We start from the raw sequence: 24,022 nt of genomic DNA, 5'->3' as shown, positions 1-24,022 counted from the left end.
CCCTATTACCCCTATATATAGTGTATTATGACCTGTCATCTCCCTATTACCCCTATATATAATGTATGAGCTGTCGTCTCCCTATTACCCCTATATATAATGTATTATGACCTGTCGTCTCCCTATTACCCCTATATATAATGTATTATGAGCTGTCGTCTCCCTATTACCCCTATATATAATGTATGAGCTGTCGTCTCCCTATTACCCCTATATATAATGTATTATGAGCTGTCGTCTCCCTATTACCTCTATATATAGTGTATTATGACCTGTAATCTCCCTATTACCCCTATATATAGTGTATTATGAGCTGTCGTCTCCCTATTACCCCTATATATAGTGTATTATGAGCTGTCGTCTCCCTATTAACCCTATATATAATGTATTATGACCTGTCGTATCCCTATTACCCCTATATATAGTGTATTATGAGCTGTCGTCCCCCTATTACCCCTATATATAGTGTATTGACCTGTCGTCTCCCTATTACCCCTATATATAGTGTATTATCAGCTGTCGTCTCCCTATTACCCCTATATATAGTGTATTATGACCTGTCGTCCCCCTATTACCCCTATATATAGTGTATTCTGACCTGTCGTCGCCCTATTTCCCCTATATATAGTGTATTATGAGCTGTCGTCCCCCTATTACCCCTGTATATAGTGTATTCTGACCTGTCGTCTCCCTATTACCCCTATATATAGTGTATTATGAGCTGTCGTCCCGCTATTACCCCTATATATAGTGTATTATGAGCTGTTGTCTCCCTATTACCTCTATATATAGTGTATTATGACCTGTCGTCTCCCTATTACCTTTATATATAGTGTATTATGAGCTGTCGTCTCCCTATTACCCCTATATATAGTGTATTCTGACCTGTCGTCCCCCTATTACCCCTATATATAGTGTATTCTGACCTGTCGTCGCCCTATTACCCCTATATATAGTGTATTATGAGCTGTCGTCTCCCTATTACCCCTATATATAGTGTATTCTGACCTGTCATCTCCCTATTACCCCTATATATAATGTATGAGCTGTCGTCTCCCTATTACCCCTATATATAATGTATTATGACCTGTCGTCTCCCTATTACCCCTATATATAATGTATGAGCTGTCGTCTCCCTATTACCCCTATATATAGTGTATTATGACCTGTCATCTCCCTATTACCCCTATATATAATGTATGACCTGTCGTCCCCCTATTACCCCTATATATAGTGTATTCTGACCTGTCGTCGCCCTATTTCCCCTATATATAGTGTATTATGAGCTGTCGTCCCCCTATTACCCCTGTATATAGTGTATTCTGACCTGTCGTCTCCCTATTACCCCTATATATAGTGTATTATGAGCTGTCGTCCCGCTATTACCCCTATATATAGTGTGTTATGAGCTGTTGTCTCCCTATTACCCCTATATATAGTGTATTATGAGCTGTCGTCCCCCTATTACCCCTATATATAGTGTATTCTGACCTGTCGTCTCCCTATTACCCATATATATAGTGTATTATGAGCTGTCGTCCCGCTATTACCCCTATATATAGTGTATTATGAGCTGTCGTCTCCCTATTACCCCTATATATAGTGTATTATGAGCTGTCGTCCCCCTATTACCCCTGTATATAGTGTATTATGACCTGTCGTCTCCCTATTACCCCTATATATAGTGTATTATGAGCTGTTGTCTCCCTATTACCCCTATATATAGTGTATTATGACCTGTCGTCCCCCTATTACCCCTATATATAGTGTATTCTGACCTGTCGCCCCCCTATTACCCCTATATATAGTGTATTATGACCTGTCGTCTCCCTATTATCCCTATATATAGTGTATTATGAACTGTCGTCCCCCTATTACCCCTATATATAGTGTATTATGAGCTGTCGTCTCCCTATTACCCCTATATATAGTGTATTATGACCTGTCATCCCCCTATTACCCCTATATATAATGTATTATGAAGTGTCGTCCCCCTATTTCCCCTGTATATAGTGTATTATGAGCTGTCGTCCCCCTATTACCCCTATATATAGTGTATTCTGACCTGTCGTCTCCCTATTACCCATATATATAGTGTATTATGAGCTGTCGTCCCGCTATTACCCCTATATATAGTGTATTATGAGCTGTCGTCTCCCTATTACCCCTATATATAGTGTATTATGAGCTGTCGTCCCCCTATTACCCCTGTATATAGTGTATTATGACCTGTCGTCTCCCTATTACCCCTATATATAGTGTATTATGAGCTGTTGTCTCCCTATTACCCCTATATATAGTGTATTATGACCTGTCGTCCCCCTATTACCCCTATATATAGTGTATTCTGACCTGTCGCCCCCCTATTACCCCTATATATAGTGTATTATGACCTGTCGTCTCCCTATTACCCCTATATATAGTGTATTATGAGCTGTCGTCCCCCTATTTCCCCTGTATATAGTGTATCATGACCTGTCGTCTCCCTATTACCCCTATATATAGTGTATTATGAGCTGTCGTCTCCCTATTACCCCTATATATAGTGTATTATGACCTGTCGTCTCCCTATTACCCCTATATATAGTGTATTATGAGCTGTTGTCTCCCTATTACCCCTATATATAGTGTATTATGAGCTGTCGTCCCCCTATTACCCCTATATATAGTGTATTATGACCTGTCGTCTCCCTATTACCCCTATATATAGTGTATTATGAGCTGTCGTCCCCCTATTACCCCTGTATATAGTGTATTATGACCTGTCGTCTCCCTATTACCCCTATATATAGTGTATTATGAGCTGTCGTCTCCCTATTACCCCTATATATAGTGTATTATGACCTGTCGTCTCCCTATTACCCCTATATATAGTGTATTATGAGCTGTCGTCTCCCTATTACCCCTATATATAGTGTATTATGAGCTGTCGTCCCCTTATTACCCCTGTATATAGTGTATTCTGACCTGTCGTCGCCCCATTACCCCTATATATAGTGTATTATGAGCTGTCGTCCCCCTATTACCCCTATATATAGTGTATTATGACCTGTCGTCGCCCTATTACCCCTATATATACTGTATTCTGACCTGTCGTCTCCCTATTACCCCTATGTATAGTGTATTATGAGCTGTCGTCGCCCTATTACCCCTATATATAGTGTATTATGACCTGTCGTCGCCCTATTACCCCTATATATAGTGTATTATGAGCTGTCGTCGCCCTATTACCCCTATATATAGTGTATTATGACCTGTCGTCTCCCTATTACCCCTATATATAGTGTATTATGAGCTGTCGTCTCCCTATTACCCCTATATATAGTGAATTATGACCTGTCGTCCCCCTATTACCCCTGCATATAGTGTATTCTGATCTGTCGTCGCCCTATTACCCCTATATATAGTGTATTATGAGCTGTCGTCTCCCTATTACCTCTATATATAATGTATTCTGAGCTGTCGTCTCCCTATTACCCCTATATATAGTGTATTCTGACCTGTCGTCGCCCTATTACCCCTATATATAGTGTATTATGAGCTGTCGCCCCCCTATTACCCCTATATATAATGTATTCTGACCTGTCGTCCCCCTATTACCCCTATATATAGTGTATTATGACCTGTCGTCCCCCTATTACCCCTGTATATAGTGTATTATGACCTATCGTCGCCCTATTACCGCTATATACACGATATGTTGTGTGTGTAGCATAGTGCACCCCGTTATTTCTCCGGGATGGGCCCCTGTCCTCAGGCCTCTGTGCTCTCCTTTTCAGGGTGACGGAGCTGCGGACGGAGCGCCTTCCCTTCCTGGCTGTGCTATTTGTGAATGAGTGTCGTCTGGTGGCCGCGGTAAGACGATCTCCTGGAAATCCTTCCTCTGCTCTGTGATCTATCTGCAGAAGGTTCAGGATCATCTGACCCTCCAGGAGCCCGGGCAGCAGTTCTCGGTGGTAGGGACTCGAGGGGCCATAATCTCATATGGCAATCAGGCGAGAGGCGACAATGCCCTCACTCAGTCTATAGTGCCCACCTCTGCGGCACTACCAATAGGTTCCATTCTTTACATCTGGTGTGCGGCCTACACTGTACATCAGGCCTTGTTACTGGGCAGAATAGCCTGGTGGGCGGAGTCTCAGTGCACAGAACTGCTGTTAACTCAGGAGGTCATGTTACTGGGCAGAATAACCTGGTAGGCGGAGTCTCAGTGCACAGAACTGCCGTTACCTCAGGAGGCCTTGTTACTGGGCAGAATAGCCTGGTGGGCGGAGTCTCAGTGCACAGAACTGCTGTTAACTCAGGAGGTCTTGTTACTGGGCAGAATAACCTGGTAGGCGGAGTCTCAGTGCACAGAACTGCCGTTACCTCAGGAGGCCTTGTTACTGGGCAGAATAGCCAGGTGGGCGGAGTCTTAATACACATAACTACTGTTACCTCAGGAGGCCTTGTTACTGGGCAGAATAGCCTGGTGGGCGGAGTCTTACTGCACATCCATCCACGCCCGATACATTCCTTCCGATTGTCGTTAATCCATCCGCGTTCTATACACTCCTGCCGATTGTCGTTATTCCATCCGCGTTCTATACACTCCTGCCGATTGTCGTTATTCCATCCGCATCCTATACACTCCTGCCGATTGTCGTTATTCCATCCGCGTTCTATACACTCCTGCAGATTGTCGTTCATCCATCCACGTTCTATACACTCCTGCCGATTGTCGTTATTCCATCCGCGTTCTATACACTCCTGCCGATTGTCGTTATTCCATCCGCATCCTATACACTCCTGCCGATTGTCGTTATTCCATCCGCGTTCTATACACTCCTGCCGATTGTCGTTAATCCATCTGCGCCTGATACACTCCTGCCGATTGTCGTTATTCCATCCGCGTTCTATACACTCCTGCGGATTGTCGTTATTCCATCTGCATTCTATACACTCCTGCTGATTGTCGTTATTCCATCCGCATCCTATACATTCCTGACGATTGTCGTTATTCCATCCGTGTTCTATACATTCCTGCCGATTGTCGCTATTCCATCCGCGTTCTATACACTCCTGCTGATTGTCGTTATTCCATCCGCGTTCTATACACTCCTGCCGATTGTCGTTATTCCATCAGCGCCTGATACACTCCTGCCGATTGTCATTAATCCATCCGCATTCTATACACTCCTGCCGATTGTCGTTAATCCATCTGCGCCTGATACACTCCTGCCGATTGTCGTTATTCCATCCACATTCTATACACTCCTGCCGATTGTCGTTATTCCATCCGCATCCTATACACTCCTGCCGATTGTCGTTATTCCATCCGCATTCTATACACTCCTGCCGATTGTCGTTATTCCATCCGCATCCTATACACTCCTGCCGATTGTCGTTATTCCATCCACGTTCTATATACTCCTGACGATTGTCGTTATTCCATCCGCATCCACTCCTGCCGATTGTCATTAATCCATCTGCGTTCTATACACTCCTGCCGATTGTCGTTATTCCATCCGCATCCTATACACTCCTGCCGATTGTCGTTATTCCATCCACGTTCTATACATTCCTGCTGATTGTCGTTATTCCATCCGCGTTCTATACACTCCTGCCGACTGTCATTAATCCATCCGCATTCTATACACTCCTGTTGATTGTCGTTATTCCATCAGCGCCTGTTACACTTCTGCCAATTATCGTTAATCCATCCGCATTCTATACACTCCTGCCGATTGTCGTTATTCCATCCGTGTTCTATACACTCCTGCTGATTGTCGTTAATCCATCCGCGTTCTATACACTCCTGCCGATTGTCGCTATTCCATCCGCATTATATACACTCCTGCCCATTGTCGTTCATCCATCTGCGTTCTATATACTCCTGCCGATTGTCGTTATTCCATCCGCATCCTATACACTCCTGCCGATTTGACGTTATTCCATCCGCATCCTATACATTCCTGCCGATTGTCATTATTCCATCCACGTTCTATACACTCCTGACGATTGTCGTTATTCCATCCGCATCCTATACAATCCTGCCGATTGTCATTAATCCATCTGCGTTCTATACATTCCTGCCGATTGTCGTTATTCCATCCGCATCCTATACACTCCTGCCGATTGTCGTTATTCCGTCCACGTTCTATACATTCCTGCTGATTGTCGTTATTCCATCCGCGTTCTATACACTCCTGCCGACTGTCATTAATCCATCCGCGTTCTATACACTCCTGCTGATTGTCGTTATTCCATCCGCGTTCTATACACTCCTGCCGACTGTCATTAATCCATCCGCATTCTATACACTCCTGCCGATTGTCGTTATTCCATCCGTGCCTGTTACACTCCTGCCGATTGTCGTTAATCCATCCGCATTCTATACACTCCTGCCGATTGTCGTTATTCCATCCGCGTTCTATACACTCCTGCTGATTGTCGTTAATCCATCCGCGTTCTATACACTCCTGCCGATTGTCGTTCATCCATCTGCGTTCTATACACTCCTGCCGATTGTCGTTCATCCATCTGCGTTCTATACACTCCTGCCGATTGTCGTTCATCCATCTGCGTTCTATACACTCCTGCCGATTGTCGTTAATCCATCCGCGTTCTATACACTCCTGCCGATTGTCGTTATTCCATCCGCGTTCTATACACTCCTGCTGATTGTCGTTAATCCATCCGCGTTCTATACACTCCTGCCGATTGTCGTTCATCCATCTGCCTGTTACACTCCTGCCGATTGTCGTTCATCCATCTGCGTTCTATACACTCCTGCCGATTGTCGTTCATCCATCTGCATTCTATACACTCCTGCTGATTGTCGTTATTCCATCCGCGTTCTATGCACTCCTGCCGATTGTTGTTAATCCATCCGCGCTCGATACACTTCTGCCGATTGTCATTAATCCATCCGTGTTCTATACACTCCTGCCGATTGTCGTTAATCCATCCGTGCCTGTTACACTCCTGCCGATTGTCGTTATTCCATCCACGTTTTATACACTCCTGCTGATTGTCATTAATCCATCCGAGTTCTATACACTCCTGCCGACTGTCATTAATCCATCCGCATTGTCGTTAGTCCATCCGCGTTCTATACACTCCTGCCGATTGTCGTTATTCCATCCGCGTTCTATACACTCCTGCTGATTGTCGTTAATCCATCCGAGTTCTATACACTCCTGCCGACTGTCATTAATCCATCCGCATTCTATACACTCCTGCCGATTGTCGTTAATCCATCCGCGTTCTATACACTCCTGCCGATTGTCGTTATTCCATCCGTGCCTGTTACACTCCTGCCGATTGTCGTTAATCCATCCGCGTTCTATACACTCCTGCTGATTGTCGTTAATCCATTCGCGTTCTATACACTCCTGCCGATTGTCGTTATTCCATCCGTGCCTGTTACACTCCTGCCGATTGTCGTTAATCCATCCGCGTTCTATACACTCCTGCTGATTGTCGTTAATCCATCCGCGTTCTATACACTCCTGCTGATTGTCGTTAATCCATCCGCGTTCTATACACTCCTGACGATTGTCATTAATCCATCCGCGTTCTATACACTCCTGCCGATTGTCGTTCATCCATCCGCGTTCTATACACTCCTACCGATTGTCGTTATTCCATCCGCACCCGATACACTCCTGCCGATTGTCATTATTCCATCCGCGTTCTATACATTCCTGCGGATTGTCGTTATTCCATCCGCATCCTATACACTCCTGCCGATTGTCGTCATTCCATCCGCATTCTATACATTCCTGCGGATTGTCGTTAATCCATCCGCGTTCTATACACTCCTGCTGATTGTCGTCATTCCATCCGCGTTCTATACACTCCTGCCGATTGTCGTTAATCCATCCGCGCTCTATACACTCCTGCCGATTGTCGTTAATCCATCCGCGTTCTATATACTCCTGCCGATTGTCATTAATCCATCCGCGTTCTATACACTCCTGCCGATTGTCGTTCATCCATCTGCGTTCTATACACTCCTGCCGATTGTTGTTAATCCATCCGCGTTCTATACACTCCTGCCGATTGTCGTTATTCCATCCGCGTTCTATACACTCCTGCCGATTGTCGCTATTCCATCCGCATTCTATACACTCCTGCCGATTGTCATTATTCCATCCGCACCCGATACACTCCTGACGATTGTCGTTATTCTATCCGTGCCTGTTACACTCCTGCCGATTGTCGTTAATCCATCCGCGTTCTATACACTCCTGCCGATTGTCGTTAATCCATCCGCGTTCTATACATTCCTGCCGATTGTCGTTATTCCATCCGCGTTCTATACACTCCTGCCGATTGTCATTATTCCATCCGCATCCTATACACTCCTGACGATTGTCATTATTCTATCCGTGCCTGTTACACTCCTGCCGATTGTCGTTAATCCATCCGCGTTCTATACACTCCTGCCGATTGTCGTTAATCCATCCGCGTTCTATACATTCCTGCCGATTGTCGTTATTCCATCCGCGTTCTATACACTCCTGACGATTGTCGTTATTCCATCAGCGCCTGTTACACTTCTGTCGATTATCATTATTCCATCCGCGTTCTATACATTCCTGCCGATTGTCGTTATTCCATCCGCGTTCTATACACTCCTGCCGATTGTCATTATTCCATCCGCGTTCTATACACTCCTGCCGATTGTCGTTATTCCATCCGCGTTCTATACACTCCTGCCGATTGTCATTATTCCATCCGCGTTCTATACACTCCTGCCGATTGTCGTTATTCCATCCGCGTTCTATACATTCCTGCCGATTGTCATTATTCCATCCGCGTTCTATACACTCCTGCCGATTGTCGTTATTCCATCCGCGTTCTATACATTCCTGCCGATTGTCGTTATTCCATCCGCGTTCTACACACTCCTGCAGATTGTCGTTAATCCATCCACGTTCTATACACTCCTACCGATTGTCGTTATTCCATCCGCACCCGATACACTCCTCCAGATTGTCGTTAATCCATCCGCGTTCTATACACTCCTGCCGATTGTCGTTATTCCATCCGCGTTCTATACACTCCTGCCGATTGTCGTTATTCCATCCGCGTTCTATACATTCCTGCCGATTGTCATTATTCCATCCGCGTTCTATACACTCCTGCCGATTGTCGTTATTCCATCCGCGTTCTATACATTCCTGCCGATTGTCGTTATTCCATCCGCGTTCTACACACTCCTGCAGATTGTCGTTAATCCATCCACGTTCTATACACTCCTACCGATTGTCGTTATTCCATCCGCACCCGATACACTCCTCCAGATTGTCGTTAATCCATCCGCGTTCTATACACTCCTGCCGATTGTCGTTAATCCATCCGCGTTCTATACCCTCCTGCCGATTGTAGTTAATCCATCCGCGTTCTATATACTCCTGCCGATTGTCGCTATTCCATCCGTGTTCTATACACTCCTGCCGATTGTTGTTAATTAGTGATGAGCGAGCATGCTTGTAACTACTCGGTACTCGCACGAGTATCGCTGTACTCGGGCTGCTCGGCGGGGACCGAGTAATCTCGCGATACTCGTGCTGTACTCGTGGTCTTCATCCCTGCATGTTGGCGCTCTTTTGAGAGCCAGCCCTCATGCAGGGATTGGCTGGCAGACCACTGCAATGCCACAGCCCTGTTAGTTGTGGAATTGCAGTGATTGGCCGGCCTGCACAGCGTGACAGAGCCTTTATACCGGCCGGCGCGCTGTGCTCTGCTCACAGCTATCCAGACAGTCAGTGCAGGGAGAGTGTCGCTGATTCAGGGAAAGCTTTGCGGCCCTTTATAGTTAGTTCCGGAGCAGGGCTGCAAACAGTGTGACCAGAAGTCCTTCTCAGGACTATTGTAGTTGTATACAGGCAGGCAGGGTATAGCCAGGTCGGAGTACAGTAGCAGAGTCCTTCTCAGGACTATTGTTGCTATATACAGGCAGGGTATAGCCAGGTCGGAATACAGGCTAGTGACCAGAAGAGTCCTTGTCAGGACTATTGTAGCAGTATACAGGCAGGCAGGCAGGCAGGGTATATATAGCCATTCCTAGTGGTGACCGTATACCAGCCTTCATCATATCTGGGGCTGGTGTACACAGTGTAAAACAGTCCAGATAGTGTCAGACTTCTCAGTAATTGTCGCTCCTAAAAACCAGTTAGGTTCTTATTGCGTCCGTGCTTGCATTTAAAAACAGCACGTGTGTGGCAGTCGGTGGCAGCGTACAGGTGCGCGTTTTGCACAAACTATTATATAACGCACAAGTCTAGTGTATAATACACGTCAGTCAGCAGTGTCTGATAGTGTCAGACTTCTCAGTAATTGTCGCTCCTAAAAACCAGTTAGGTTCTTATTGCGTCCGTGCTTGCATTTAAAAACAGCACGTGTGTGGCAGTCGGTGGCAGCGTACAGGTGCGCGTTTTGCACAAACTATTATATAACGCACAAGTCTAGTGAATAATACACGTCAGTCAGCAGTGTCTGATAGTGTCAGACTTCTCAGTAATTGTCGCTCCTAAAAACCAGTTATGTTCTTATTGCGTCCGTGCTTGCATTTAAAAACAGCACGTGTGTGGCAGTCGGTGGCAGCGTACAGGTGCGCGTTTTGCACAAACTATTATATAACGCACAAGTCTAGTGTATAATACACGTCAGTCAGCAGTGTCTGATAGTGTCAGACTTCTCAGTAATTGTCGCTCCTAAAAACCAGTTAGGTTCTTATTGCGTCCGTGCTTGCATTTAAAAACAGCACGTGTGTGGCAGTCGGTGGCAGGGTACAGGTGCGCGTTTTGCACAAACTATCATATAACGCACAAGTCTAGTGTATAATACACGTCAGTCAGCAGTGTCTGATAGTGTCAGACTTCTCAGTAATTGTCGCTCCTAAAAACCAGTTATGTTCTTATTGCGTCCGTGCTTGCATTTAAAAACAGCACGTGTGTGGCAGTCGGTGGCAGCGTCAGGCTCCATATTGTCCCTGGATAGAGACGTGCATGATGGCCTGTAAACATGAAGTGCCCATTGTAAGGAAGTGGGTCTATTGTAGTATAGCCCTTAGGCAGGGCAGCCAAAAATTGGGAGGCTCCACATTGTCCCTGGATAGAGATGTGCATGAGGGCCTCAAAACATTGTTCCCATTGCAAAGGAGCGGGTCTCCTGTCGTTGTAATGCCCATTCAGAAAGAATGGGCGAAAAAATTTACCACTGGGGGTATACCTGAAACAACGGCTTAACTATTGTAACGGTCATCATGATGGCGCATGAGGAGAAGGAGGAGCAGTCCAGCGATTAGCCAAAGTCCAGAAGTGTGTTACCATGGGTGAGTGGCGGTACATGGCAAATTCCCGTTACAAACTTTAAATTCCGCTGTAATTTGCTGTTGGTGTGTGTGGTGAAGTCTGGCCAAATCCAACCCTTGTTCATCTTGATCAGAGTCAGCCTGTCAGCATTTACAGTTGACAGGCGGGTGCGTTTATCTGTAATGATTCCACCTGCGGCACTAAAAACACGCTCTGACAAAACGCTAGCAGCAGGGCAGGCCAGGACTTCCAAGGCGTAGAGAGCCAATTCATGCCACGTGTCCAGCTTGGATACACATTAATTGTAAGGCACAGAGGAATGTCGGAGTACAGTTGTTTGATCTGCAAGGTACTCCTTGAGCATCTGGGCAAACTTAGGATTTCTTGTGGCACTACCCCTCACCTCAGGGGCTGTGGTATGTGAGGGGCTGAGAAAACTGTCCCACATCTTAAAGACTGTTCCCCTACCTCTGGCGGATTGGACTTGTGCCCCTCTCGGCTGTACGCCTTGGTTGTCCACTGATTCCTGACCTATGCCGCTAGCGTTTTGTGAGGGGAATGCTTTGCCTACTTCCGTGACTATGGCCTTCTGGAACTGCTGCATTTTGCCTGACCTCTCCGCCTCGGGAATAAGAGACATAAAGTTCTCCTTTTAGCGTGGGTCTAACAGTGTTACCAACCAGTAATGATTGTCGGCCAAGATGTTCTTAACGCGAGGGTCACGAGACAGGCAGCTTACCATAAAGTCAGCCATGTGTGCCAGACTCTTAACAGCCAGTACTTCAGTATCCTGACCAACACGATGACTGAACATGCTGTCCTCCTCCTCCTCCTCATCTACCCTGTCCTCTGGCCAGCCACGCTGAACCGAGGATATGACTGCATGTCATATCCTCAATTTGGCCAGAGAGTTGCTCCATGTCTTCATCCTCCTCCTCGTCATAGTCCTCCACTGCACGTTGTGATGAGACGAGGCTGGGCTGTGTGTTACCATCACCCACACCCACTACTGTTTCTTGCTCAAACTCATCGCGCTCCGCCTGCAATGCATCATGGTTGTTTTTTGAGCAGAGACCATTTTAGAAGGCAGAGAAGCGGTATGGTGACGCTAATAATGTCGTCATCGCTGCTCACCATCTTGGTGGAGTCCTCAAAGTTTTGGCGGATGGTGCATAGGTCGGACATCCATCTCCACTCCTCAGGTGTTATGTGTGGAGTTTGACCCATTTCCTGACGGCTTAGGTGATGCAGGTACTCAACAACTGCCCTCTTCTGCTCACATATCCTGACCAACTTGTGCAGAGTTGAATTCCAACGCGTGGGGACATCACACACCAGTCTGTGTGCCGGAAGATGCAAACGGCGTCTTAAGCCGGCAAGGCCGGCTGAAGCAGTAGGTGACTTTCGAAAATGTGCAGACAGGCGGCGAACTTTTACCAGCAGATCAGACAGCTCTGAGTATGACTTTAGAAACCGCTGAACCACGAGGTTGAGCACATGGGCCACGCATGGAACATGTGTCAGCTGGCCTCGCCTCAAAGCCGCCACCAGGTTCCGGCCATTGTCACACACGACCTTTCCTGGCTTTAGGTTCAGAGTTGTGAGCCAGTGATCTGCCTGCTGTTTCAGAGCTGTCCACACCTCTTCTGCATTGTGGGGTTTGTCACCTATGCAGATTAGCTTCAGCACTGCCTGTTGCCGCTTCGCCGAGGCAGTGCTGCAGTGCTTCTGTGTCGCCCTGGACAAGCCAGGGGCCACAGAGCACAACACTTAAACACCCCACACTCCCTGCAGGCATATCATAGTCAAAACACAAAATCCTTGTTGCCTTCCCCAGGGGCTGTTGTCCACACCAGGGTGTGGAGCCAGGCGGTTGGTCTCCACCCACCGAGGAGGAGGGAAAACACAGGCAGTGAGAGTTAAGCTAAGGAAGTGGAAGGAGGAAAGTAGTAGAGAGGAGAAAAGTGACAGCAAAGAGCCTGAAGTTGGTCCGGGTGTGTGGCCCGGACAGGACAGCAAGGTTGGCAGGATGTGGTGACCGTCTGCAGTGGAGGCCGATTGGAGTCTGCCGTAAGGACCGTGGACGGGTGGTGACCCGGCCGTACCGGACCGGTATACAAAGAGAAACCAGCACCATTGGCAGAGGACTTTCGGATCCCGGCAAGGCTTGGTGTTGCCGTGAATTTGCCAAATCCGTTAGTGAAGGGAACCTCAGGGTTTCCAAACAGCCAAGTCCAGATAGAAGGCAACCGTACAACCGTGAAGGGGAGACACCGCCACCGCCAAGGGCAACCGTCTCCCAGGGCCAGCGCCTGTGGGCAAAAGAGGCTCCTCCGGCCCATATCCAGGTCGGGGAGCGGGTTACCGTTGGGAAACCATCACTACCAACACTTAACTTAGGTGCAGGGAGAGACAGTCATCACTAACCTGCAGGGAGGAACAACCGCAGCCGTCCGAGTGACCCGTCCATCCAGCCACTTGTTGTACCGTGAACTGTGTCATCATCATTGGGCTAAGTGAGTACCTCCGTGCAGTGCGGCACAGCGCTGCCCCTGCGACCCTGCACCTCATCAGGCCCCGCAACCCGCCTGTCATCCATCTCTACCCCATCACCAGGCCCCGGGACAACCAACCCCCCTACCCACGGAGGGGAGAAATAACAACAAAGCTGCTCCCTGTCACAGGCTCCCGGGATCCCCGTCCAGAGCAGCGGTGGTGTCCACACAATCACCACAACCGTGGGTGGCGTCACGGACAATATCCCCAAAACCCAAACCACCCCTTTTCACTCACGGGCGAGTAGCGCCGCTCGAGTCCCCGGGATCCGGCCATCGCTCGAGCCAACGAGCAGCAGCAGCCATAGAGCAGCGTCAGCCGGACCCGAGCAGTGGGAGAGCGCACCGTCCCCTCCTCCGCCCGCGACACTTCCAGCTTGGGACTGGTGTGGAGGGTAAAGTGGATGAGGATGCGCAGGAGGAGGAGGAGGCTGAGGAGCATGACATTCCGGAGCTGTAGAGTGTGTGTGAAACCCTGACTGAGGTAGGGCCTGCAAAACTTGGTGTGTGAAGGACGTGTTCCGTCCCTCGCTCAGACTGGGTCCCAGCTTGCACAATATTAACCCAGTGTGACGTCAACGAGATGTAGCGGCCTTGCCCACATGCACTTGTCCACGTGTCTGTGGTTAGGTGGACTTTGGCTGAAACAGCGTTGTTCAGGGCACGTGTGATGTTTTGTGACACGTGGTTATGCAATGCGGTGACGGCACACCGGGAGAAATAGTGGCGGCTGTGGACCGAGTAACGTGGGACAGCTGCCACCATCAGGTCGCGGAATGCTTCTGTCTCAACCAGCCTAAAAGGCAACATTTCCAGCGCAAGCAGTCGCGAAATGTTAGCATTTAGAACTGTGGCATGTGGGGTGTTGGCAGTGTATTTGCGCCTGCGTTCAAAGGTTTGCTGAATGGATAACTGAACGCTGCGCTGGGACAAGGACGTGCTTGATGATGGTGTTCTTTCTGCGTAGGCAACTGCAGGTGCAGGAGTGGAGGAGGCTTGTTCTCAGGCAGCATGGACAGGGGATTGGCTCGCATGCACAACCAGCGAAGACGTAGCAGTGACATCAGCAAGCACTGCTCCTCGACTCTGTTGTACTTCCCACAAAGTCGGGTGCTTGGCTGACATGTGCCTGATCATGCTGGTGGTGGTCAGGCTTTTTGACTCCGTTTGCCGTCTTTGGTCGGCACTTCTGCCCGGTTCCTTCCGTTTAATACCACTCTGGACTCACATCACGTACGGACATTTTTGGACTTACCTATTGCCCTTTTGTGTCCCGGCTGCTGCGCATTTAGGGCTTCTGGGGTGATTGCCAGACAGTCCCTGTATAGGGGTTCGCTCTTGGTGGTCTCCCTGGGGGAGTCCGGTGCGCGGTCCCGGGAATTCCCTTTCGCTCCGTCCCTGGAAGGTATTTCCTGTATTTATGTTCTACTGTGTTTTTGTTCCGTTTATGTACATATTTGCTGGTTGCATATTATAAACGTCTTGCACCAAGAACTCGTCTCTGGTTGTCATTGCCCTAACGCAATCGAAATCCTCAATACATACAATAGTATTACAGCCAGACTCGGGAAGACCTAACATTTGTACAGGCACCTTGTGTCGTGTTGTTCCGGGGAACAGTTGCCTGACGTCTGCCTGGGGCCACCACTCTGCTTCTTACTGCCTGTTGGGATGCTACGCCTCCCTCCCCCTGTGCACTGCTGTCCTCGCTCTGCATATCCTCCTGCCAGGTTGGGTCAGTTACTGGATCATCCACCACGTCGTCTTCCTCTTCCGCACCCTGCTCCTCCTCCTGACTTCCTGACAATTGTGTCTCATCATCGTCCACCCCTTGTTGAGACACGTTGCCAACTTCGTGAGAACGTGGCTGCTCAAATATTTGGGCATCTGTACATACAATCTCGTCATGGCCCACTTCAACAGGAGCTGGCGAGAGGCCAGAATTTGTGAATGGAAACGTGAACGAACAGCTCTTCCGAGTGTCCAAGTGTGGGATCAGTAATGTCCGTGGACGTGTACTCGGCCTGGTGGTAGGAAGGAGGATCGGGTTCTGAAATGTGCGGTGCAGTATCACGGCTACTGACACTTGACCGTGTGGAAGACAGAGTGTTTGTGGTGGTGCCAATCTGACTGGAAGCATTATCCGCTATCCAACTAACAACCTGTTGACACTGGTCTTGGTTCAAGAGCGGTGTACTGCTGCGGTCCCCAAGAATTTGGGACAGGACGTGCGAGCGACTAGATGTGGCCCTTTGTTGTGGCGAAATTAGAGCTTGCACACAACCTCGGTCTCTGCCTGCACCACCATCACGTCCACTTCCTTGTTCGTTGACAACGCCCTTGCGCATTTTGCAATGCTGTGCTGATGTGTATTCACTAGACTTGTGCGTTATATCCAAGTTTTTGCAAAACTCACACAAATGCAGCGGAAAGCTGCCACCAACAGGCACACACGTGCGGTTTTTAAATGCAAGCACGGAGGCACTAACAACCTAACAGGTCTCTATCCAGGGACAACGTGGAGCCTCCCAATTTTTGGCTGCCCTGCCTAAGGGCTATACTACAATAGACCCACTTCCTTACAATGGGCACTTCAGGTTTACAGGCCATCATGCACGTCTCTATCCAGGGACAACGTGGAGCCTCCCAATTTTTGGCTGCCCTGCCTAAGGGCTATACTATAATACACCCACTTCCTGACAATGGGCACTTCAGGTTTACAGGCCCTCATGCACGTCTCTATCCAGGGACAACGTGGAGCCTCCCAATTTTTGGCTGCCCTGCCTAAGGGCTATACTACAATAGACCCACTTCCTTCCAATGGGCACTTCAGGTTTACAGGCCCTCATGCACGTCTCTACCCAGGGACAACGTGGAGCCTCCCAATTTTTGGCTGCCCTGCCTAAGGGCTATACTACAATAGACCCACTTCCTTCCAATGGGCACTTCAGGTTTACAGGCCCTCATGCACGTCTCTATCCAGGGACAACGTGGAGCCTCCCAATTTTTGGCTGCCCTGCCTAAGGGCTATACTACAATAGACCCACTTCCTTCCAATGGGCACTTCAGGTTTACAGGCCATCATGCACGTCTCTATCCAGGGACAATGTGGAGCCTCCCAATTTTTGGCTGCCCTGCCTAAGGGCTATACTATAATACACCCACTTCCTGACAATGGGCACTTCAGGTTTACAGGCCCTCATGCACGTCTGTATGCAGGGGCATTGGTGAACCTCACAATTTTGGACTGCCCTGGCAAAGGAAAATACTACAAAGACTCACTTCCTCAAAATGGGCACATTAGACTCAAGAGGCCTTCATGTACGTCTCTTCTCAGGGACATCGGAGTGCCACACAATGTTTTCACGTAAAATCTTTCATGTATTAATCTCAAAAAGTAACATACACCAGCTCTATCTCACTATTGGGTATGTGCCCTTAACATTTCTGCCATGAAAAATCATTTTGGGGTCATTTTGGAAGGTTTTCTGGTGAGTCCGTAAAAATGGCGTGAAACGCGGACAAAATTGTTCACAGCTGTGACTTTTGAGTGATAAATGCTTCAAGGGGTCTTCCCCATGCTGTTGCCATGTCATTTGAGCACTCTTCTGAGACTTTTGTGACATTTTTAGGGTTTCTCCATGCTGCCGGGGGGTCATTTCACAAAAATACTCGGGTCTCCCATAGGATAACATTGGGCTCGTTGCTCGGCCCGAGTACACGAGTATCTTGGGAGGCTCGGCCCGAGCTTCGAGCACCCGAGCTTTTTAGTACTCGCTCATCACTATTGTTAATCCATCCGCGTTCTATACATTCCTGCCGATTGTCGTTAATCCATCCGCATTCTATACACTCCTGCTGATTGTTGCTATTCCATCCACATTCTATACACTCCTGCCGATTGTCGTTATTCCATCCGCTTTCTATACACTCCTGCCGATTGTCGTTATTCCATCCACGTTCTATACATTTCTGCTGATTGTCATTAATCCATCCGCTTTCTATACACTCCTGCCGATTGTCGTTATTCCATCAGCGCCTGATACACTCCTGCCGATTGTCGTTATTCCATCAGCGCCTGATACATTCCTGCCGATTGTCGTTATTCCATCCGCATTCTATACACTCCTGCCGATTGTCGTTATTCCATCAGCGCCTGTTACACTTCTGTCGATTACGATTATTCCATCCGTGCCTGTTACACTCCTGCCGATTGTCGTTATTCCATCCGCACCCGATACACTCCTGCCGATTGTCGCTATTCCATCCGCATTCTATACACTCCTGCCGATTGTCGTTATTCCATCAGCGCCTGTTACACTTCTGTCGATTACGATTATTCCATCCGTGCCTGTTACACTCCTGCCGATTGTCGTTATTCCATCCGCACCCGATACATTCCTGCCGATTGTCGCTATTCCATCCGCATTCTATACACTCCTGCCGATTGTCATTATTCCATCCGCACCCGATACACTCCTGACGATTGTCGTTATTCTATCCGTGCCTGTTACACTCCTGCCGATTGTCGTTAATCCATCCGCGTTCTATACACTCCTGCCGATTGTCGTTAATCCATCCGCGTTCTATACATTCCTGCCGATTGTCGTTATTCCATCCGCGTTCTATACACTCCTGCCGATTGTCATTATTCCATCCGCATCCTATACACTCCTGCCGATTGTCGTTATTCCATCAGCGCCTGTTACACTTCTGTCGATTACGATTATTCCATCCGTGCCTGTTACACTCCTGCCGATTTTCGTTATTCCATCCGCACCCGATACACTCCTGCCGATTGTCGCTATTCCATCCGCATTCTATACACTCCTGCCGATTGTCATTATTCCATCCGCACCCGATACACTCCTGACGATTGTCGTTATTCTATCCGTGCCTGTTACACTCCTGCCGATTGTCGTTAATCCATCCGCGTTCTATACACTCCTGCCGATTGTCGTTAATCCATCCGCGTTCTATACATTCCTGCCGATTGTCGTTATTCCATCCGCGTTCTATACACTCCTGCCGATTGTCGCTATTCCATCCGCATTCTATACACTCCTGCCGATTGTCGTTATTCCATCAGCGCCTGTTACACTTCTGTCGATTACGATTATTCCATCCGTGCCTGTTACACTCCTGCCGATTGTCGTTATTCCATCCGCACCCGATACATTCCTGCCGATTGTCGCTATTCCATCCGCATTCTATACACTCCTGCCGATTGTCATTATTCCATCCGCACCCGATACACTCCTGACGATTGTCGTTATTCTATCCGTGCCTGTTACACTCCTGCCGATTGTCGTTAATCCATCCGCGTTCTATACACTCCTGCCGATTGTCGTTAATCCATCCACGTTCTATACATTCCTGCCGATTGTCGTTATTCCATCCGCGTTCTATACACTCCTGCCGATTGTCATTATTCCATCCGCATCCTATACACTCCTGCCGATTGTCGTTATTCCATCAGCGCCTGTTACACTTCTGTCGATTACGATTATTCCATCCGTGCCTGTTACACTCCTGCCGATTGTCGTTATTCCATCCGCACCCGATACACTCCTGCCGATTGTCGCTATTCCATCCGCATTCTATACACTCCTGCCGATTGTCATTATTCCATCCGCACCCGATACACTCCTGACGATTGTCGTTATTCTATCCGTGCCTGTTACACTCCTGCCGATTGTCGTTAATCCATCCGCGTTCTATACACTCCTGCCGATTGTCGTTAATCCATCCGCGTTCTATACATTCCTGCCGATTGTCGTTATTCCATCCGCGTTCTATACACTCCTGCCGATTGTCGCTATTCCATCCGCATTCTATACACTCCTGCCGATTGTCATTATTCCATCCGCACCCGATACACTCCTGACGATTGTCGTTATTCTATCCGTGCCTGTTACACTCCTGCCGATTGTCGTTAATCCATCCGCGTTCTATACACTCCTGCCGATTGTCATTAATCCATCCGCGTTCTATACATTCCTGCCGATTGTCGTTATTCCATCCGCGTTCTATACACTCCTGCCGATTGTCATTATTCCATCCGCATCCTATACACTCCTGACGATTGTCGTTATTCTATCCGTGCCTGTTACACTCCTGCCGATTGTCGTTAATCCATCCGCGTTCTATACACTCCTGCCGATTGTCGTTAATCCATCCGCGTTCTATACATTCCTGCCGATTGTCGTTATTCCATCCGCGTTCTATACACTCCTGACGATTGTCGTTATTCCATCAGCGCCTGTTACACTTCTGTCGATTATCATTATTCCATCCGCGTTCTATACATTCCTGCCGATTGTCGTTATTCCATCCGCGTTCTATACACTCCTGCCGATTGTCATTATTCCATCCGCGTTCTATACACTCCTGCCGATTGTCGTTATTCCATCCGCGTTCTATACACTCCTGCCGATTGTCATTATTCCATCCGCGTTCTATACACTCCTGCCGATTGTCGTTATTCCATCCGCGTTCTATACATTCCTGCCGATTGTCATTATTCCATCCGCGTTCTATACACTCCTGCCGATTGTCGTTATTCCATCCGCGTTCTATACATTCCTGCCGATTGTCGTTATTCCATCCGCATTCTATACACTCCTGCCGATTGTCGCTATTCCATCCGCACCTGATACACTCCTGCCGATTGTCGTTAATCCATCCGCGTTCTATACACTCCTGCCGATTGTCATTATTCCATCCGCGTTCTATACACTCCTGCCGATTGTCGTTATTCCATCCGCGTTCTATACATTCCTGCCGATTGTCGTTATTCCATCCGCGTTCTATACACTCCTGCCGATTGTCATTATTCCATCCGCGTTCTATACACTCCTGCCGATTGTCGTTATTCCATCAGCGCCTGTTACACTTCTGCCGATTGTCGCTATTCCATCTGTGCCTGTTACACTGGAGATCCTGCTGCTGCAGTGTTCATTGCACAAGATTGGCCACTCTTCCACTTTGAAACAAGCCCATCAGCTTCTGGAAGTAAGAATGGAGGTTTCTGTCCACTAACAGCAAGCAGTGATGTGTCTGTGCCTATTCTCTTCCAGGGACATGACTGTGCCCCCGACCTCTTCTCCTACTCTGGCCCCGGGAAGCTGGAGCTCATCTGCAGAATGGAGGCTGAGAAGCAAGTGGCCCGATCTTCCACCTCAGCCATGCAGCACTTCCGCAACCTGGATAGAAAAGCTGCCCAGGACAGCGAGGCCTCTGAAGTGGCCACACTGCACCAGAACAGCATCAGGTGGGGGCACACTGCACCAGAACAGCATCAGGTGGGGGCACACTGCACCAGAACAGCATCAGGTGGGGGCACACTGCACCAGAACAGCATCAGGTGGGGGCACACTGCACCAGAACAGCATCAGGTGGGGGCACACTGCACCAGAACAGCATCAGGTGGGGGCACACTGCACCAGAACAGCATCAGGTGGGGGCACACTGCACCAGAACAGCATCAGGTGGGGGCACACTGCACCAGAACAGCATCAGGTGGGGGCACACTGCACCAGAACAGCATCAGGTGGGGGCACACTGCACCAGAACAGCATCAGGTGGGGGCACACTGCACCAAAATAGCATCAGGTGGGGGGGACACTGCGCCAGAACAGCATCAGGTGGGGGGGACACTGCACCAAAACAGCATCAGGTGGGGGGGACACTGCACCAAAACAGCATCAGGTAGGGGCACACTGCACCATAACAGCATCAGGTGGGGGGGACACTGCACCAGAAAAGCATCAGGTGGGGGCACACTGCACCAAAATAGCATCAGGTGGGGGGCACACTGCACCAGAACAGCATCAGGTGGGGGGGACACTGCACCAGAAAAGCATCAGGTGGGGGCAACTGCACCAAAATAGCATCAGGTGGGGGGCACACTGCACCAAAATAGCATCAGGTGGGGGGCACACTGCACCAAAATAGCATCAGGTGAGGGCACACTGCACCAAAATAGCATCAGGTGGGGGGGACACTGCACTAGAAAAGCATCAGGTGGGGGGGACACTGCACCAAAACAGCATCAGGTGGGGGCACACTGCACCATAACAGCATCAGGTGGGGGCACACTGCACCAAAACAGCATCAGGTGGGGGGGGGGGGGGGGCACTGCACCAGAACAGCATCAGGTGGGGGCACACTGCACCAAAACAGCATCAGGTGGGGGGGGGGAACTGCACCAGAACAGCATCAGGTGGGGGGGACACTGCACCAGAACAGCATCAGGTGGGGGCACACTGCACCAGAAAAGCATCAGGTGGGGGCACACTGCACCAAAATAGCATCAAGTGGGGGGGGACACTGCACCAGAACAGCATAAGGTGGGGGCACACTGCACCAAAATAGCATCAGGTGGGGAGGACACTGCACCAGAAAAGCATCAGGTGGGGGCACACTGCACCAAAATAGCATCAGGTGGGGGGCACACTGCACCAGAACAGCATCAGGTGGGGGCACACTGCACCAGAACAGCATCAGGTGGGGGGCACACTGCAGCAGAACAGCATCAGGTGGGTGGCACACTGCAGCAGAACAGCATCAGGTGGGTGGCACACTGCACCAGAACAGCATCAGGTGGGGGGGCACACTGCACCAGAACAGCATCAGGTATGGGGGACACTGCACCAGAACAGCATCAGGTGGGGGGACACTGCAGCAGAACAGTATCAGGTGGGGGCACACTGCACCAGAACAGCATCAGGTGGGGGGACACTGCATCAGAACAGCATCAGGTAGGGGGGACACTGCAGCAGAACAGCATCAGGTGGGGGCATACTGCACCAGAACAACATCAGGGGGGGGGCACACTGCATCAGAACAGCATCAGGTGGGGGGCACACTGCACCAGAACAGCATCAGGTGGGGGGCACACTGCAGCAGAGCAGCATCAGGTGGGGGGCACACTGCACCAGAACAGCATCAGGTGGGGGGGACACTGCACCAGAACAGCATCAGGTGGGGGGGACACTGCACCAGAACAGCATCAGGTGGGGGGGGGCACACTGCAGCAGGACAAGGTGGGCCGCACTGATGAGGGCACTGGTGAAGGCCCATGTCTGACCCTACAGGGAGTGCAGCTGTGGGGTCTCTTGTAGGCTGAGTCTATGGACCCTCGCTCAGGAGCCCGGGCTGTTTCAGACATATGTTATTTTTCTGCAGCACTTTGTCATTCACTGACATGAAGCAGAGAGTGTGATACTATTGAGGAATGTAGAATGAGGCGTGTACCCCCAGCTCTGTACACATTGGGGGGGCAGGATACCAGGCCGAGCTTTCACTGTCCCTTTGTTGCAGCCAGCTGTCAGTGACGGAGAGCGACCTGAGCGGCGTCTCCCGGTTCTGCAGCAGTGGGATGGACGGGGCCCTGGTCGTCTGGTCCTCCCAGGTAGGATGAAGCATGGCGGGTGTGTGATGGGGTACCATCACATAGTAATTGCGCTGTCCTGGGATTGACGGGGTTAATTCTCTATTCTCCAGAGCTGAGCGCAGTCCTGGAAACGGCAGACGGTGCGGCGGATGTGGACGTGTGACCGCGAGAAACCCGAGCCGCCGCCGCTCTGAAGTGAATGTCACGAAGATTCCTGGCAGCTCCCAACTTCCTCCTCACAGGAGACGCGTCCATGACAGGGAAATACAGCCGTGTTTACATGTATCACCGTGTCAGCGCCTCATTCCTCACCCCGCACACCTATACATGGACAGGAAGACAGAGCAGGGCCAAATCATGGCGCCCAGGAGCAGGGCTTCTAACTGGACCCCCCCACCCAAATAACTATATCCGGCTGGTCACATAAGAGCAAATCTCACACTCTGCAGCCCTTACTAATGATCCTCCTACTGAACCCCCACATTCCTCACCCCGCACACCTATACATGGACAGGAAGACAGAGCAGGGCCAAATCATGGGGCCCAGGAGCAGGGCTTCTAACTGGACCCCCCCACCCAAATAACTATATCCGGCTGGTCACATAAGAGCAAATCTCACACTCTGCAGCCCTTACTAATGATCCTCCTACTGAACCCCCACATTCCTCCCCCCACACACCTATACATGGACAGGAAGACAGAGCAGGGCCAAATCATGGGGCCCAGGAGCAGGGCTTCTAACTGGACCCCCCCACCCAAATAAC

At 49.4% G+C, this 24,022-nt stretch overlaps 1 protein-coding gene across 4 annotated transcripts in view; it reads left to right on the top strand.

Moving 5' to 3' along the window:
* LOC142312557 (actin-related protein 2/3 complex subunit 1A-like) overlaps nucleotides 1–23,528 on the top strand; it is a 253,388-nt gene extending 229,860 nt beyond the window's left edge. For all 4 annotated transcript variants that reach the window (XM_075351544.1, XM_075351546.1, XM_075351545.1 and 1 more), the window contains 4 exons: nucleotides 3,780–3,855; nucleotides 20,941–21,134; nucleotides 23,186–23,276; nucleotides 23,369–23,528. In XM_075351544.1, coding sequence (XP_075207659.1) covers nucleotides 3,780–3,855; nucleotides 20,941–21,134; nucleotides 23,186–23,276; nucleotides 23,369–23,374 — 367 coding nt within the window. In that variant the 3' untranslated portion in view covers nucleotides 23,375–23,528. The remainder of the gene's footprint in view (nucleotides 1–3,779; nucleotides 3,856–20,940; nucleotides 21,135–23,185; nucleotides 23,277–23,368) is intronic.
* Nucleotides 23,529–24,022: the final 494 nt, after the last annotated feature.

The sequence above is a fragment of the Anomaloglossus baeobatrachus genome, chromosome 5, assembly GCF_048569485.1.
Source record: "Anomaloglossus baeobatrachus isolate aAnoBae1 chromosome 5, aAnoBae1.hap1, whole genome shotgun sequence".
Classification (NCBI taxonomy): domain Eukaryota; kingdom Metazoa; phylum Chordata; class Amphibia; order Anura; family Aromobatidae; genus Anomaloglossus; species Anomaloglossus baeobatrachus.
This window is presented reverse-complemented; position numbering and strand designations above follow the sequence as displayed.